General features: G+C 42.0%; 2 protein-coding genes across 5 annotated transcripts in view; both read right to left on the bottom strand.

Moving 5' to 3' along the window:
• Positions 1-10,127, bottom strand: part of LOC112566774 (popeye domain-containing protein 3-like) — a 70,378-nt gene extending 60,251 nt beyond the window's left edge. For 3 of the 4 annotated variants that reach the window (XR_003099694.1, XM_025243126.1, XM_025243125.1), the window contains exons 1-4: positions 9,990-10,127; positions 5,325-5,556; positions 2,039-2,228; positions 1,262-1,384 (exon numbers count right to left, since the gene is read on the bottom strand). Coding sequence is in view for 3 of the 4 variants with exons in the window: in XM_025243126.1 (XP_025098911.1) it covers positions 1,262-1,384; positions 2,039-2,228; positions 5,325-5,556; positions 9,990-10,004 (560 nt within the window). In the remaining variant the exon portion in view is untranslated. Of the gene's footprint in view, positions 1-1,261; positions 1,385-2,038; positions 2,229-5,324; positions 5,557-9,299; positions 9,437-9,989 lie in introns of those variants that run through there. The other variant, XM_025243127.1, reaches the window with a different exon arrangement.
• A 1,324-nt stretch (positions 10,128-11,451) lies between these two features.
• LOC112566856 lies at positions 11,452-14,405 on the bottom strand. The gene is made up of 2 exons (XM_025243257.1): positions 14,087-14,405; positions 11,452-13,620 (listed from the first exon to the last, which is right to left on the bottom strand). Exons 1-2 carry the CDS (start codon positions 14,250-14,252, stop codon positions 12,770-12,772), a joined length of 1,017 nt encoding a protein of 338 aa, XP_025099042.1. The 5' UTR covers positions 14,253-14,405; the 3' UTR covers positions 11,452-12,769.
• Positions 14,406-17,339: the final 2,934 nt, after the last annotated feature.

Genomic DNA, 17,339 nt, shown 5'->3' on the forward strand with positions numbered 1-17,339 from the left:
AGAAGCCTTTTTTTACATCTGCGCTTCAATAGTTTTTTCTCTCAAGATATTGCTGAGTCCTCATTTGAAAGTCGTATCACGGCTGTTAAGGCTGAGCAAGAGTTTGTCAGCGCGATGCTGGGAAAAAGTCTGGGGTTCATAAGTACAAAAGATCATAAAATATCTTACATTTAGGTCACCTGATCTGCCACGAAGTATGTTTGTACTATTTTTCTATAGAATAGATGCCTTTTAGTTTGCTGCGTTTAAATTGAAACAACACCATGCAGGCTCCATATGCTCCCTTCGTCTTCTTTTCAGTCTCGATGTCGTATTTTTACACTTTGTTTCTGACTCTGCTTACACTACATATCTGTCTTATTTTTTCCTTCACACTTTGTATCTGTTTCTTAATTTTTGCATTCTTTACTGTATGTTTAAGTCTTTAAATAAATCTGGATCCTTGGTGTTCGCGTCCTCCATGGCTGTTCACCCCAAGATCAATCAGGCATCAAAGACAGTAATTAAGATAGTGGACAGATCGCTAAGTCCCGAAGCCTCCAAGAATGTTGCCTGTTCGTATGAGCTATAAACTGCAGGCAAGAGAGATGCATCGGCTTCATTTATCAGCCCCTGTCTTGTCGTTTGAGAATCGAATCGGATGGCTTTTGTGGTCTGTTTTTTCTTTCTTTTTCTCTGTTTTTGAAGGTTTATTTGTTTGTTCGCTTGCTTGCTTTTGGAAGCAAATACACTCTGGTTGAAAGAATTGCTGACTGCATTCCCTTGTTAATTTGAAGCTCATGTTCCCTCGTTTGTCGTCACGACATGAGCCGTATCATATGAAATGTTTGACAAGAGATTTGACATTTATACAAAGCAGAAACATAACCCTTCCTCCTCCCATTTCGGTAAAAATGACAGTTAATTCTGAAAATGAGTGGGCAGCATCCTTTACAGAATATTATACACTTCTTTTTGATGTTTCGTAAAACCAGTTCAAAGCTTGCAACACGTTGAAGAACATAGGGGCCAGTTCCTGGCTAGCCACTAGCTCGATGGTTTACCCCGAGCTGTTAAGCTGCTAATAAATTCTGCGCATTTTAGTTTTTCATTTGAAATTAAAAAATAAATATTTATTATAGATTAGATTTTTTTCCACACACAAACTTGATGAAACCTTGTGTTCCAGACTATAAAGTAGTTCTTGTTTTGATTTCCCTCGATTTTAAGTCTGTGTGGCTTTAGAATAGATTATTCATAGATAAAAGCAAAGCCATCAGACCTTCCAGAGATGAGGAGACCCAGTTTGTCTGTCTTGGTGATGGACTGTGTGGCGTAGAATTCTCCTTCATTCAGCGTCATCAGAGTGCAATACTCTGCCCCAACCAGTCGTTTGTACAAGGACCTGAAAAATGTTGTGAGTAGTCCTCACTCACGATAGATCGAACATGATTTAAAAAATCTCTTTTCTAAAAGTATCGAAAAGGAAATTGTGATAAGAAATTGAGTATTTTTATGAAGTTATTTCACGTCCATCGTAATTATCGTGCGAAAATGGAATACATGCAAAACATTGCCACAACTAAAAATTTGAAAAAGTGTCAGAACCGGATTTATTTAACTACTAACTCCGTATGTGTTTGTAAAACGTTAAACTAAGAACGTCGGTTGAGAATAAGTGTATAACACCTGATGTATGCCTCATCATTTTTCTTGAAGGATTATCTTCGTCCCTAAATTCTACAGAGGAACAAATTAAAACTATCGGCTGAGCTTGAAAAAGAACTCGCTGTGTTGTGATTTCTTGCTCGACTATCTGTAAACCACATAAAGGAGATCTGTTTACAAGGATATGATAAATTGTGTTTCGTACGAGTTAAGTAATCAACTCCTCTTTGTTGTTCTTAACTAGTGAACTTTGCATTACCTTCATACTCGGAGTATACAAAAAAATGTACTGCTACCTAAATGTCATGACCTTCATATAGTCGAACTTCGATTTATGGGAAACGGTGAAAACCGTATAGTTCCTGAGAGTAGCTAAAAGGACAGATTGTACCTTGGAACTCTGAGCGGCTGAAAGAGGTGAACATACACATCCTCCAGTTCCTGGCAGAAGCGGACAGGTCGGATGCTGTAGATCAGCGACATTGTCTGCACGCCGTTGAGCAGCAGGAAAGCGAAGTTCCATGAAAAGAAGTCTGGAGCACACAAGATGACCCAGGACCAGATGGACATCAGCAGGTACCCTGCAGAGACGTGTAACATTTCTGTCATGTAACACTTGTCGTCTTGGATTATGTGTAGTTTTTCATCATTTTAACACATCAGCAAAACACATTGTAAACCGTTCGCCTACAATTTTCTTTGGAGTGCTTATTGTATGCTCTAAAGACAACAACCGGAAAACGCTGTAAATATTATATTTATCACATCAAAACCGTTCAATACATTTTCTTTTACAGCGACAAAGTGGATTCATATCAGCTGGAACCTTTTTTATAAGCTTCTGATTTGTTTTTTTTTACAAGACTGAAAAGTGAAGTTTTATTTCGTTAGATTCAATATCAGTTATTGCACTGCGCAGCTAGTCAACCAGTTACAGCTGTTGTCTCAAATTATTTTCAACGTATGGTTTGGTTTCACAATATCAGAACTACTGCCTTGCTGTTATTTTCATCCTCCTGGAAGATAGTTTTATCACTTACAGTGAAATATTTTCTGTTAACTTTATGACAAACGCGGGAAATTGCGCAAAATGCCTTTACACTAAAAAAGCAAAGAAAAAATATTTCCAAACGAAAATAAAACTTTATTGGAAGGCGCTTTCGACAATAAAACAATTCAATTAAGAAATGTGTCATAAAGTCGTTGACTGATTATTAGGACCCTCGTAAAACGATGTTTATATGCTTCGCCTTCTCTCTCTCTCACACACACACACACGCTTCATTCCGTGATTTACACACTCTACTAGCACGCGGTCGCAAACTTTCGCGTCTACGTCGTAACATCACGCAAACACCTGTGTAGCTTGTCTTTAATTTTAGCTTTATAGTCTTTGCTTGTACGGTTTTAGTCGATTGGCGGATGCTACCAAAAGTTCCATCTTTGAGCTCCGCGTTGACTCGGCCGTTTACAGCTCTGTGCGGCCTGGCAACATTGGTTTCACCATAGCTCTTTGCTGTAATAATGGGATTGTGGTAGCTCAGTGATTGTAGGTATATATCCTTTTGGCTCGAAGATTCACTCTCGATCGATAATAACTACTACCATAATTATGAAATATAAAGATTATGGTCATGGATTTTAAATCTCATCACGTTAGTTTGGTCTGATAATGACCACCTGTCCCTTATTCCCAATTTTACACACTCACAGACACGAAAAGAGGGAGAGATGAGTAAAGGGGGAGGAGGGAAAACCCACGGTATGTTTGATGCCAAGAGAAGACACTAACTCGGGAGTGCGCAGACTCGCTCAACACGGTCACGGACAGAGCTACACCTTTGACCTATGGCAATCACGTGACATTACACTTCGATCTGCCAGCACGGACTACCCAGCGATGGCTGTTTAGATAGACATGGTCTACTTCCGAGTCGCTGTGGTATACGGAGTCAATTTTAATTCGAGCCCAGAAGGGAAGGTAACACTAAACAACCAGCACAATAATTAAACTCTAGCTGTTGACAGTTGCGACCTTTTAGGGGTGGTTTATTGTACCATCAGTGACACATATCATAGATATACAGGTCCGTAGCCATACTGCCAGTAGATACAGAGAGTGAACGAAGACCTAGAACCTCGTGGTGTATACACAGACGTTAAACGTCTATGGTGTATAGCAACAACTCGCTAGAGGGACGCAAATTATTTTCTAATAATTGGGTCAAACTCAGTGCATGATACCATTTTCCTCAAACAGGGTGAATACACCTCTTTTATTCTCATGCTACACGCCAACAATTATCACCGTACACGATAAAATCGCGATGTCAAGTTGTACACATACAATTAATTAGCATGTGGCACCAGCTTTGCGACTGGTTCAGGCATTGTTATGAATGTACCTATATCAGTCCTGACATCTATGTTATTGATTTCTTTCTATGCATGGTGATGTTTGCAGTTGTGGATCTCGAGAACAGAAGTGGGGAAGAAGTGGCCCAGATTTGGGGAAATGGGATCTCTACTGAGCTTTACCCAATCACCCTATTAGTTCTTTAACAACGAGGTTATCCAGCCAGCCAGCCTGCCCGCACGTCCGATCACTCTCTTCTTCTCGGACTTTTTAGCACGCGGGAGTCTAAAAATAGACTATCTGGCTGCGCCGTTAAAGCAGTCGACAGACAATTTGCCAGCCGTTCGTCCAGAGCCAGGGGCCTGGAGAAGCTTGGACATTTGATTGCTGCATGACCGCTCCGCTGCTTGTCGCATTATCTCTGCTCTGGCGAAGGCGACTTTATTGCGCTTGCAACATGCACGTCATTTCCGCCTGTTGCCTCGAGCCTGCTCTTTTTGCCTCAAACCTGCTTTCGCTAAAAGAGAATTGAAAAAAAAAAAAGTTTTTACACACGATACCTCTTCAGCTCACTGGCTCGCTTTGCGCGGTGTCCTTGCTATAAAAGAAAGGCCCATTTCGTTTTGGTAGCTTTTTTGTTTTGTTAGGGTTTTTTTTTAGGCGGGGGAAACTAAAATTTCTTTTTGCCCCGCTTGGAGAGAAACCCCGAGGCGGTCTCCCCATTCACGCTGGTATGACTCTCTTTGGAACAGCAGGGCTTACCAAGACGTCCGTGTCTCCTTCTGTCGCTTTCTTGTAATTACGACCATTCACCTTCAGCTTTGCTCTTCTCAGGATTACTCACCAGAAGAGTCGTCTTCCACAGATTTGAGGAAGGAGGAAGCAACTCCTTGAGCGCCTTAGGAGATGGCAATTTACTCTTTATTCCCCACCCACCCAACCTCGAAGGTTTGCAAAGCGGCCTCAGCTGTTGTGTAACCCCCTAGTAAAAAGATCCTCTCACTTAAATATACATTCATTAGTGTACTCGACATTGACAAACGTTACCCACCCACTCCCACCCCCACGATGCCTCAAATGATTGAAGGACAGCTTATTACTGGGGCTACGCGTGACTTTGGATGTTTTAGTCATTGTTTGCATGTTTAAGGCACTCCAAACGTCCTTTTCCGGAATATTTTGCCCTAACCTGGGACAAAACGAAACGGGACCAATGTCGCCTGTTAACCCCAGAGTTATTTTCAGTAATAACGTATTGTATATTTTTAGAATAGCGCCGACGTTTGGGATACACTGATCATATGCAGTCACTAATACTGACCGAGGAAAAAGAGGGAGTGCAGAAGAAGAGCTCCGTAAGGAGTGTCGATGGCGAGGAGTCCCATGGCGATCGCAGTGCAGGCCAGCTGATACAGCACGTGATTGGCCGGCTGCCAAGAACGGCAACCGACTGGACGCTCCCTGCTCACCATGTTGGAGGTGTTGATGCCAGAAAAGCTGAGGTCCCAGAACGAGGCGCCAGAATCGTTCTGCCCCAGGTACTGAAATATGCTCTGCAAGACATAAGAAAGCAATCACTTCCACTTTATTCTGCAGTTGTATTTGGGTTTTTTCCCGAATATTCGATTTACAAATTTTAAATTGCGCAAGGATATCCTTGGAATTACACCTACATGATTAAATTTGATATAAGGGCAGTAGTAATAGCGTTCCCTAGGTAATGTCAGACAACAACTGCTTAAGAAAAGAAAAGCGCAACAGAAGAGACAAGATTATAATAAGAGAATCAATGTAGTCAAAAGTAGCATGCCGTACGATTAGGTTTTATTTTATTATTATATAAGGCTTATGATAAGGGGATAGTGGCACAAGAGGTATCTAAAACTGTTATAAAGAAGAAAAGTTTGAAACTTAAAAAAAAAATCCCTCCTGTGCCACTTAGATACGTTGCAATTGGGTTGACGGAAGACTAGCTTAAAGTTTTCTTTTATTTTGTTGTGTTCTGTGTTTATATTATAACTAATTGTCTAAATAAATTTAAGGTCTAAGAGTGTTTAAGCAAAGCATCACACCACCCATATTTTGCACGCAACGATCCATAAGTGATCGTTTGTCCGTTTGCTTGTCTGCATGTGTGTTCTTTAGATTGATCCGATGAAAAAGTAGCCTAAATAATTTACTAATACGACTCTTGTAGCCAGCGCTATGATGTTTATACCAATACAGGCTATTTGCTGCCCTGCAGCGGAAGTCAGCGGAGAGTAGCTGTGACCTCTGCCGGCCGGAGTTGTTGGTGATGGCTGGTTTACAAATGGGCTCTCCCCGTGGCGGCGCTCCGGTCGCCAGCTGTTATGTCGGCTTCCCCTGGCACATGAATAGACATTGTCCACACTTCCTGCGTCCCATCGTCCCCCTCCCCTCCCCGATCCCCTGCCTCCGTTCAACACTTCCCCAACCCTCCCCATCAGCGTCTGATGATGATCAATTCCCTGGCGGCATGTGACCTTCACCTTTCTGCTACTCTGACGTATGCGCTAAGAACGTAGAGCGCCAGCTGGTGGCTGCACCATGTTACTCTGACTGCATGTTCTCTACCGATGACGATCTCTGGGGTTGGAGAGGTGACGGCGGCAGAGAAGGATGGAAGTACTGAATGCAAGTCATTCGATCCACATCTGACCCGACTTCATACGATTTCCTTCGAGGAAATTTCAAAAGTGATTGGATAACTGAACCTTAACGGATCTGTGGAAAGGACAATGACTTTCGACTGGGACTGGCACTTCTTCGGGCTCGACAAAGGAAGTTATTTGTTCGGGCGCGACAAAGAAAGTGTTCATTAAGGTGACGTAGAAGTCGAACATATTTTCTCTCCATCAGGGTTAATCACTATTTTTGTCGTCATGGCGACGGTACCAAAACTCTGGCGACACACAAGAACAGCCAGAGGCCAATGCAGTTGCTGAAAACGGTGCGCACACTAGCACCAGGCGAAAACAGTGATAGAAGCAGTCCAACCTTAGCACCAAGTGGAATCAGTGAACACTTTAGCACTTAAATAACTCCACAGTTTAGGAGGTGGTGGAAACTGTAAGTTTAACACACAGCGGAAACTGTGCATTTATTACTTTCTGGGCAGTAAAACGTCCCGTCTGTAAACAGTACTTGGGTTTTAAAAAAACGAAATTTAAGCAGCTGCTGGAAGCAGTGCAATTTAATAAGAAAAATTGAAAGCTCTATCACCCGTAGAAAACGCTAAAAACTTTGCCCACTCCTGAAAACAGTAAAAATGTTTCCAAACGAATAGTTATACAAGATAAAGTATCGGGTTTAGGAAGAATAAATTGCAACAGCTGCTGGAAATAGTGCAGATCGTATCATCTGTCAATAATTGCCAGCCCATGGAAATAGTACACACTCTCAAACTGATGAAAATTACAAACTTAAGCATCTCGTGTATCCCTGTAGTAGTACAAACATTAGCACATGCAGAAAGAAGTACAAAATAAGCATTCAAAACAAAATAAGCATTCAAAACCATGACTCTTTAGAATGGAGGTGTGAGTGCTAAATACAAACTTCACACCTGCTGAAAGAGGTACGAACTTCAGCACCTGATCAGCAGCACAGAATCTACCGCCTGCTATAAGCAGCACAAACTAACAACTGATTAACATAACAAATGTTGCCATATGATGATAGCTGTACAAATTACAAAAGACCCAGATTCTCTGCCGATCCAAAACAATGTGTCTTAACAAATCAAACATCCTATCTCTTGCAGTGTGTAATATTACAACATACAAATACCCGATCTCTCTCCTTCCGTCCCTAATTCCACGGCAAGGATAACCACGCGGAAACTACGCCTTAAAATTCAAACAGAAATCGGCGATGTTACTCGAGGGGAAAAACAAAAACGGAAGAGGATTACGCCAAGGTTATTTTTGGTTGTTTGTTCGTCTCCAGCGGATTTCTGTGGATGAGGTGTGGACTTAGCATCTCCAGAATAAAAATCCTTTATCGGTGTTGGAGAACGAATAGCATGTGGATTCCTCGTTATTGGGAGAAAACAACCACTAGTGGGAACACGTTTTTGCCCTGTCTTGTAAACTAATCTCGCCCCAAAAAAAAAAAAAAAAAAAAAAAAAAAAAAACAAAACTGTGCTTGTTACTGTTTTCCAGCGAGTGTGTAACTGAAGCTCTTTTACGACCAGAGCCCGGCGCTGTGGAGAGGCTCCATATCCAGTCCAAAGAAAAAGTGTGCTTGGCGGTAGCAGCATAAATGACCGCTACAGGCTTTACCACCTGATAATTATTTAATCAGCAGTTAAACCTGACAAGCAGTGCAAAGTTTTTTTACTAACAAGCGGCTTTATAGCTGTGCCACCGGAACTCATTAAGTAATCATCCCTTCATGAGTTTATCACGTAAGCAACCCATTTGAACTCAACAGGTAAACAGCCATAATGAATTCATCATATAAGCAATCTGTATGAACTGAGAGAAATATATATACATGTATGTAAACGGAGAATGAGGAAGACCAGCACAGATACAGCTATTTGTAACGCACAGAAACAGACATAGAATAGAGCGTGCCTGTGTGCACATACAGAGAGTGTGTAGAGAAAGAGAGACACACAGAATCAAGGCTGCATGTGTTTGTGAGCGCGCGTGCGCCAGTTTGTATGTGTATAAAGAAAAAGAACAGAGATAGTTGTATTGTTTGAAAGATATAAAAGGATTTAGCTTATGTTAGACAATATCCTTCATCAGGAATTACACTACGTTTCGCAAACCACACTCACTGGCTCTAGCACACAAAGCGAGGCACGTGCTATGCAGTCCAAGATTAGCGAGACTCGAAAAGCGAAAATTTAAACGGTACAAAAATTAGCACTCAACGGCTCCAAGCGAAAGCCAGGTGTAACACAGTCTTCGCAAGGCAGCAACACCTCAAACAGGCAGACGACCTTTCTTACATGAGACAGGTGATCTACCTGCCAAGACGAGTTTGTTGTAAACGGTTTCATTCTTCATACCTCGGCATTACTCAAAACACGTCAGCCAAGTGTTTTAGTTTTTTTTTTTTAACCAGATGACGCTTAACATTCTAGCTCACCACAAATATACTAATTAATTAATTAAAATGTTCAACATGTTTATCATCTAAAGCACACAAAATAAAATTTTTAAAAAATCAAAAAAAATCAGCGCAAATATGACAATCAATGAAACCGGAAGAAGGTGAAGCCAGACTGAGAGCCTCGCTTTCGCCGCTCCCGTTACCTACCGTCAGGCAGACGTCAGGGTCACAGACAGCGAGGTGAGCCAGCCGGCCGCGAGTAGGGCGCCGTCACATCACACCGCACGCTCTGGCACTGTTGTCCTCCCAGCCACAGCGCCGTGCCCACCCCAGCCTCATCCCCATCCCCACCCGATCTCACGCTACCGTCTGCGGATCACACTGGGTGTGCGCGCGGCCTGCCTCAGCGCGATGTGATTAAATCTACTGACAGCCACTGCTGGCTCAGTAGTCAGTCTCTCTCTTTTATTTCTTGCTCTGTGTGTGTGTGTGAAATATAGAGTGTGCTTGGTGTAAGTGAATATGTGAGTGAGCGTGGACGTGTGTGTGTGTGTGCATGTGTGTTTTGTGGGTTAGCACACACAATTTCTATGGAATGCCTCTTAGAAGCCGCATAAGTTAACACTAAGTTTGGCGAATTGTTTATATAACTATTTCGTAACAATTTGCCAGGCAGTCACATTTTCTCTATTATTTCTCTAGTTAAGATGGCCGTTGACAGCACACAATGAACACACTGCGTCATCGCAGCTCCGTTGCGACACAGACACCGAATACTGTTTATGTTGCGACACACACTCAGCACATCTAAACCAAACACTGGATCGATGGATGTCCAAACGTCTACTGCCACAAACTGCACTTTCCCCAACACACGATATCCTCCAGCTCGCCTACCTGCTGTGCGAACATCCTTGTCCAAAATTGCGGATACGACGGTCCAGATCAGCGAGGTCTCACTGTCAAGTCTTGTTTGATGCAGGACAGGTTTGGGTCGCCATCTCGCCGTCTGCCGACAGGATGAGCGTCTTAGAGTAGCGGCCCTTTCCTCGGAGCTTTTCTCTCCTTTACAGCAGACAGAAGTATTTCTTCTCGTTTAAATTATTATTTTCACGTTGTTGGAAACTGAAATAATCATTGGTGGGTTTTTTTTCTATTTTGGGGGAAGATAGATCTGAAATTGTAATTTGTCGTTTCCTGGTTTTTCGTGCAAGGCAAAACTTCGGATGAACTTAGTTTGCGCAATGGCTTAGTGGCTTTGTGGATAGAAAGGGATATGACCATGCTGTCGTGTCGCGATAGTTTAATTTTTAGTTTCGACATTGCAGGCTAGTGCGTGTTTGGTCAGTTATTAAAATTTTCGGTTTGTACCAACTGCTGAAGATGTTCGCATCTGATGTTCGCTGTCTGCACGGCGACATTAAATTCATCATTTACAGAAGAAGTTTTTTTGTTCATAGAATGAATAGATTTTACTGCTCTTTTCAGCTGTAAAGAAATAACCCATTCTTACCCGAAAGCAAGTTAACTAACTTGGCGACATTTAACAGCACAAGAACAAAGATTATGAGTTTTGCCTGCATTCTAGTAATATTTAGTATCTTTGCTCAAACCTTGGAGAAAGGGATGCAACTGCGCCAGTTTGATGTTTTGATGTCAATGTTTGTTTCACTCCCTTTACTGCGAACTTCCAGTAACTCCCTAGCAGGCAAATGAAAGGAAAATTGCACAAGATTATCGCAGTTTGTGTTATTAGTCTTTCTGTACTGATTCTTTCACATGTTATCCATTGATTTTTATCTTGACATTAGAAGCAAGACTTTAATGGATTGGGGTTTGTGATTATGTGTGTTTTCCACTTTGCAGAGAAAACACACAATGTCCTTGGATAATTTTCTTGCTCTTTCCTTTTTTTAATGTCGTCTGACATGCAAGAAGGTGCGGTTTAGCAGGTATTCAGCCGTTTCATGTGTCTTCCTCAAAACATGCGTCGAGGACAGCTATCTCCCGATCGTTCAGCTGCCATTACACCCTCCTCCATAACACCAAGGGCCGTCTGTACTTTCGTTTTCAAATGACCTGCTCACCTCTACCTATACTCGAATGCATATAAAGAAGATTCAAAAGCTTGTGTAAACCACCCCAGAGATGAGTTATAGCAAAACCTTTCATAAATTTTCGTGTCTTTTGCTTCCATACACAAACTCGTCTTTAAGGTCCAGTTCACACTCAGAAATGTATGAAAAATCATTATGAGAAAAAAAAAAAAGTAAACTTAAAACAGCTTTTAAATCCTTACAATTTGAAATCAAAACGTATCTTTTTGTTGGAAGGAGATGAACTTTATGCTTTTTAAGTTACTCGTCATATTTAACGGAAGAGAAATGTAAAAGCCAACAAATTATGTTTATTCTCATAAAAACACTTCTAGTAGAGACAGTATTCTAGCCTTTTTAAGGTACAAAAATAATTGTCTTAAAATCTCTTATTATTTGTGGTAAGCTGCAGCAAGCTAGCCTACCATACTACTTTTCTAGGGCTGATAAAACACTAAGTAATACTGATATCAGCAATAATCAACAAAATATGTATTACAAACCACATCCGTGACAAAATCAAATGTGCAATCTGTAGATGAATTATCACAACAAAATTTGATAACAGTGATTATCGCCTTGTACAACAGGACGATACACAATTTGTAGGAAAAAGCAGCAAACCAAAAGATGTATAGCAAAATAAGGGTTATACTATTTTGTTAGTGTTTTATACCGATTCAGCAAATTGCAGGGCAACCCTGAAGACGGAGTACCACATTTACGAAACAGTACAGTAAGTTCTTCCTTAAAGCTGTTTCGTTAGAGGAGAGAGAGAAAAAAAAGAAGTTGCATGAACTTTAATTTTGTTTAAGCTAGAGGCGAGATCTGAATAATTATACAGACCATGTGCCGAATTCTTTTGGTGACAGGTGCTTTACTGCAGTGTCACCAGGGTGCTTTCACTTACTGATCTACTCGCGCGCACACGCACGCTGACACAGAGATAGACATTTTGTACTTAGGAAGAGAGGTTGGTTAAAAGTAAAAGGGCAAACAACCAGCAAGAAATCAAGTCAATTGCACTCATTGATTATTCCCCTTGTCTCAGGATTTTGGTGTGACTCCCCCATAATTTCAGCGGAGAAATGAGCCAGCTCATTCAAAAAAGATGACAAATAATTTAAACGCAGAAGCTCTGCAAATTCACCATCTAAACATAGAACAAACTAACATTTTTTTTAAAATTCCCTTTAAACAATAACAACACTATAGCAACTGCTGATCCGCATCCGCGAATGTCTTGTCAAGAAGCTACTCAAGTGAAAACAACTGAGAACAGGTAAAAATTTGTTTTGCATCCTGTACACTAACGGTTTAAGAAGTTGCATGAGGCACTCACTGTGGACGATAATATTATAATAATATTATGAAATGGCCTTCTCACTCACAACTCAAGAAACTGAATAAACTATTCAATGGGACGTCATAGTGCAATACAGTTTGCTTTGAATCCAGATCAGATCCATCAAGTCAATAAATTCCATTACTTGCTTTGCGGGTACAGACGAAGAAATTATCAAGTTGCTTCGAATACTGTGTAAATAAAGTATGTTGCGGGGACGTCAGACAGCAGGCTAACTAAATGAATTTGTAGCAGGCCACCATGGAGCATTGTGGCGATAACTTGTCCCAAGCCACGGCCAGCTCCGACCCGCACCAGGTGACCGCGGCAGGGCGGTCGTAGGCCTCGTCGGACACAGTGCTGTGGTCCAGCAGTCGCCTCCAGGCTCCTGTTCGTGCTGACCTCACAAGCAGGCAGCGGTTACCCCAACTGGCGACGTACACATTGCCGTGTTCGTCCTCTGTCACCTGATAAGGCTGCTGCAGGTCCGGATCTGTCAAGACTTCCAGCAGTCCGCCAGTGGCCAAGTCCACGCGGTAGACGGTGTGCAGGAAGTAGTTGGACAGCAAAATGTGTCCTGCCCGGGTAGCGTGCACGTGGTGGAAGCCGTTGGAATCTTCGTTTGAGCTCAGCCCACTTAGCGCCACCGTTCGCAGCAGCGTCCCGTCGCGGGTCAGCACGTCAACGGTGTATACGTCATCGCGGCAGGTCACGACCAGGTTGTCTTCTGCCAGTCCACTGATCCCCCAATACTGCCGCTCGGTCGCCACGCTTGAGAACGTTTTCTGGTCAATGTCGACGAAGAGGATCCCCTTCCCTTCGGTCGTAACAGCCACTTGGCCGTCCGACAGAGCGCACAGCCGAAGGGACCTTCTGCTCAGCTTGATGGTGACGATGTCGGAAGGTCTCGACAGAGACAGAACCTTCAGGCTTTCGTTGATGCGGTCCGCCATGACCAGACGCCCGTCCTGAGTGGCAACCATGGAGCTTATTTCACATGATGGTTTGTTCAAGTCCAATGGCGCGGAGGGGATGATCTTGAACGGGCTGTGGGACGCAGGTGGTGAGTCACGATTGGTCTGAGTTTCTATAAATAGAATAAAGAATAAATCATGCAAGTGGCTAACATCACTGATCTTTGTAAATAGACTGTGACAATTTAAAAAAGAATATATTAGATAGACCCAGAAAACAAAGAGAGAAAGACCGGCGAAGGGGACCAACAAAAGATAAACTGATGCATGAAAATGAAATTTGTATTACAATGAATTATTATCACCAACAAAATCTAAGCTCACACAACTCTTTTCTCAAAAGATAAATTCCCAAAAGGTAAAGGAATTAAGCTCAATATTCTCTCAATCATACAGCTTCATGTTTGTGGAGAGCTGAGAATAACGACAAAAAGGAGGGTAGTGATTTATAACTAGCTAGAGCTTTGTGTGATTCTCGCTCTTCTGCCCAGTGTAGCAAGCAGTGGGGTTGATGAGATAATTTGTGGAAAGATAACGCGTTCATTAAGATTTTGTATTCACGTTCAGCAAGGTACAGACCTTGGTCAAGGGAATCCAGCAGACCACAAATGCCCTTGTGTAGGTTTTGCATCAGCTCTAGACGCTTCTCCAGCTGCTTCTTCTTAGCGTTGGCTACGAGTTGCAGCTCGCGACAATCCGTCTTGACGCGCGTCAGACGCGGGCCGAGTACACTGTTGTTGGCCATGGAGATACAGCCAGGATCATCTAACCGGCTGGCGTACGTGTCCAGCACCTGCTGCTGAAGTCGCAAACTTTCCAGAAGGTTCTGTGTGTGTTGGTCCTGAGATCCTTGCCCATCCGTGACTCGCAACACCTCGTCGAGTAGTACGGTGTAAGTATCTGCATAAGGGACTGGCGGTGACTCTCCACTTGGTGGTCCAGGAGACCAACATCTCCCAACGCTTCACGCTCAAGCTATGGTTTAGCCGCATGAAGTCCGCACGGCTACCTCGCTGCAATGCATCGGGACGGATGGCATGATGGTCCTCTTGGCCCAACAGAAGCTTATTCCAAAGTTTGAACCATTTTCAGAGTTATGGAGGCTGCTGCATTGCCCTTCATCCGACGTTGGCGATGCTGTTGTTGTCGCTCCTTCTCGTTTGAGTGAAGCGCAGCCCAGCATCTTCAATTGATGGTTTTTTAACTCCTCCTGCTCGTTGTGGTGCTCATGGCAGCTCTGGCAGAAATATTTCCGGCAGTCCACACAGACGGCGCTGGCGGTGTCAGCCGAGCAAACATTACACGAAATCCGAACATTTTTGACGAGATCGTCCAAGACGACGTCCATTGGGAACCCTGCCAGAAGAGCTCGGGGTCATCGGGAGGCTCAATCTCAAGATCTTCGATGTCCTGGCGGGGGGAAACAGGAAGACAGCAGAATGGACAGTGAGTATCGAGCCTTGTCTGCTGAAGTCTCTCTCGAAGGCATCTCTTGCAGAGGTGGTGGCCGCAAGGCAAGATAGTTGGCTCCAGACAAAGCAGACCACACAGTGGGCAATCAGTGATCTTTCCCTGCCTGTCTGCTGCTGATTCTGCCATCGTTAACCTGCTGAATCACAATGACAAAAACAATGATAATGACAACAACGACGACCGCAACGACAATTTCAATGACACAATGACACTGACAATAAAGATACAGAAGACTCACATCTTTAGTCTCATGTTTTAGATGTTGTGCAGCTTTAATGTGTGGACAAATGACAAAGGTTTCTTTTTATAAAAGTACTTTTGGTATGGTTGGAAATATGCACAATATCGCTACTGAAAAAGCTTAAGCTTAACACCTCACTATGTTTATATATTTCCTTTTTACGTGACTAAAGATGTTTTGTTAAGAAAAAGTGGCGATGGTCTAACTATTTTCACACCAGGTAAAAAATATCAGATTATTTTCAGACCTGGTGAAAACACCAGATTTATTTTCAGAGCAAGGAAGAGCATTGGGTCTAAATATTACATTAAGAGAAATTTCAAGAAATTATGATTTCAAACCAGGTACAAAAAGAGGTACGTGGTTGAAAAATAGCTTTTGAATAACATCACACATACTACAGAATAACATTCTCTAACAACGGATTTTTGGTGTTCACTATAGTATAAGTTTTCATGTGCTACATCCTCCTATATTAACGCTATATTAATTATGAAAATAATACACTTCACAACACTGCACAATACAACCTGATATCCAACTCAAAGATATAATATATATGTAAAAAAAGTAGGCTGAATGAATATATTTATGAACTAGGCTGCCTCCCACTACCTACCTTTGTTTACTTTTTTAATGTTCTATTCAACCTACCCCAAAGGTATCTGTTTGTTTGTTTGTTTGCTCCACAAAAGATTGTAATGATTGCCCTTTTAGCCAAAAACCTAAAAATAGCAATACCACGTGGTATTGATCCGCAGCTATTAAACATCCGGAATGTTCGCTTTCAACATGGCGTCACACAGGAAATCTGATTTCAACAAGATAAACACTTCGTGTTCATGATGTAAGCGGCTTCATTGACTTCGGCGAAAAACATTCACACAGCAGACCTTTTGTTGTGTGTGTGTACATGATACGGATCACAGAATTCTACGAATGTTTACTTCCTGTTTTCCTCAGTCGCGTTCACACACCCACTTAACCAAAAGATCGAGCAATACTTTGCATTAACGCATATGTCGAAACTGGAATGTTGGTGTTTTCACACATATACGCACACATACGCACGCACTGACACAACTATAAATAGAAACACACACATACACACATATAAACACATTTCTGTATTCACATAAACATAGGTGTGTGTGCAATTGTGTCATCTATATATGTATATATTAAAGCGTGTATATATATATATCTATGAATATGTAATAATATATATAAATACACATTTCTAGATATAGATATGACACATAATAAAGAACATAAAACGTGAGAATATTTATTCCTACCAGCTTTCTGTGACACTGTTGCTCACCTTCAGAGCTGACCTTTTTCGCTGTAAAATTTCTGTTATTTGCTGCAGGTAGAACGGGGCTCAGTCGTATCGCTGGTCGACTTCACTCAGGGAGAGACCGGTCTCAAAGGTCTTACAACTTCCTCACAACAAAACTGTCCGTGCAAATTCCAACACATTCACTTTCAAAACGATGGAACCTGTTCTATTACCTCCCCAGAAATACTCCAGCGATTAACGTATGTGAGAATGTATAAATATTTATAGGTAACCACTGAAGTTTTGGTTTCCGTTTCCCAGAAATCTCATGAGTGGATTTTACAAGCAGCCTACGTAACTCTTGACTGTATTTACTCACCACAGGCTTCACACTAGCTATCTTGAGCAACGGGTATTTTCCCCCAACTGATAAAGTTTCAATAACTGACTAGATTGGAAAACCCGATTTTATCGTTTGACGTGTTGCCTTTAAATATACTGATCGGTTAATGATAGTGTAGCTGCTGCTGCTGCTGCTGCTGCTGTTGTTGTTGTTGTTGTTGTTGTTGCTAGGTTAGATTGGAGTGGCTCACTAGAGCGTAATACAATGACTAAGAAAATGCAAGGCTGCTTACAATGCCAACTAACAAAGGAAATTCTGACCAGCTTGTGGATATTAATCATGCAAGACACAAGCACACACACACAGGAAGACTGAGATAACATTGAGAAGGAAGCCTAACCTTTTGTACTGTTTGATAAAATTGAAGCACATTAAATGTTAATACCTGAAATAAGAATAAAACGAGAAGATTTAAAACTCATGTTTTTCGCTC

Source organism: Pomacea canaliculata, linkage group LG6, assembly GCF_003073045.1.
Source record: "Pomacea canaliculata isolate SZHN2017 linkage group LG6, ASM307304v1, whole genome shotgun sequence".
NCBI lineage: Eukaryota > Metazoa > Mollusca > Gastropoda > Architaenioglossa > Ampullariidae > Pomacea > Pomacea canaliculata.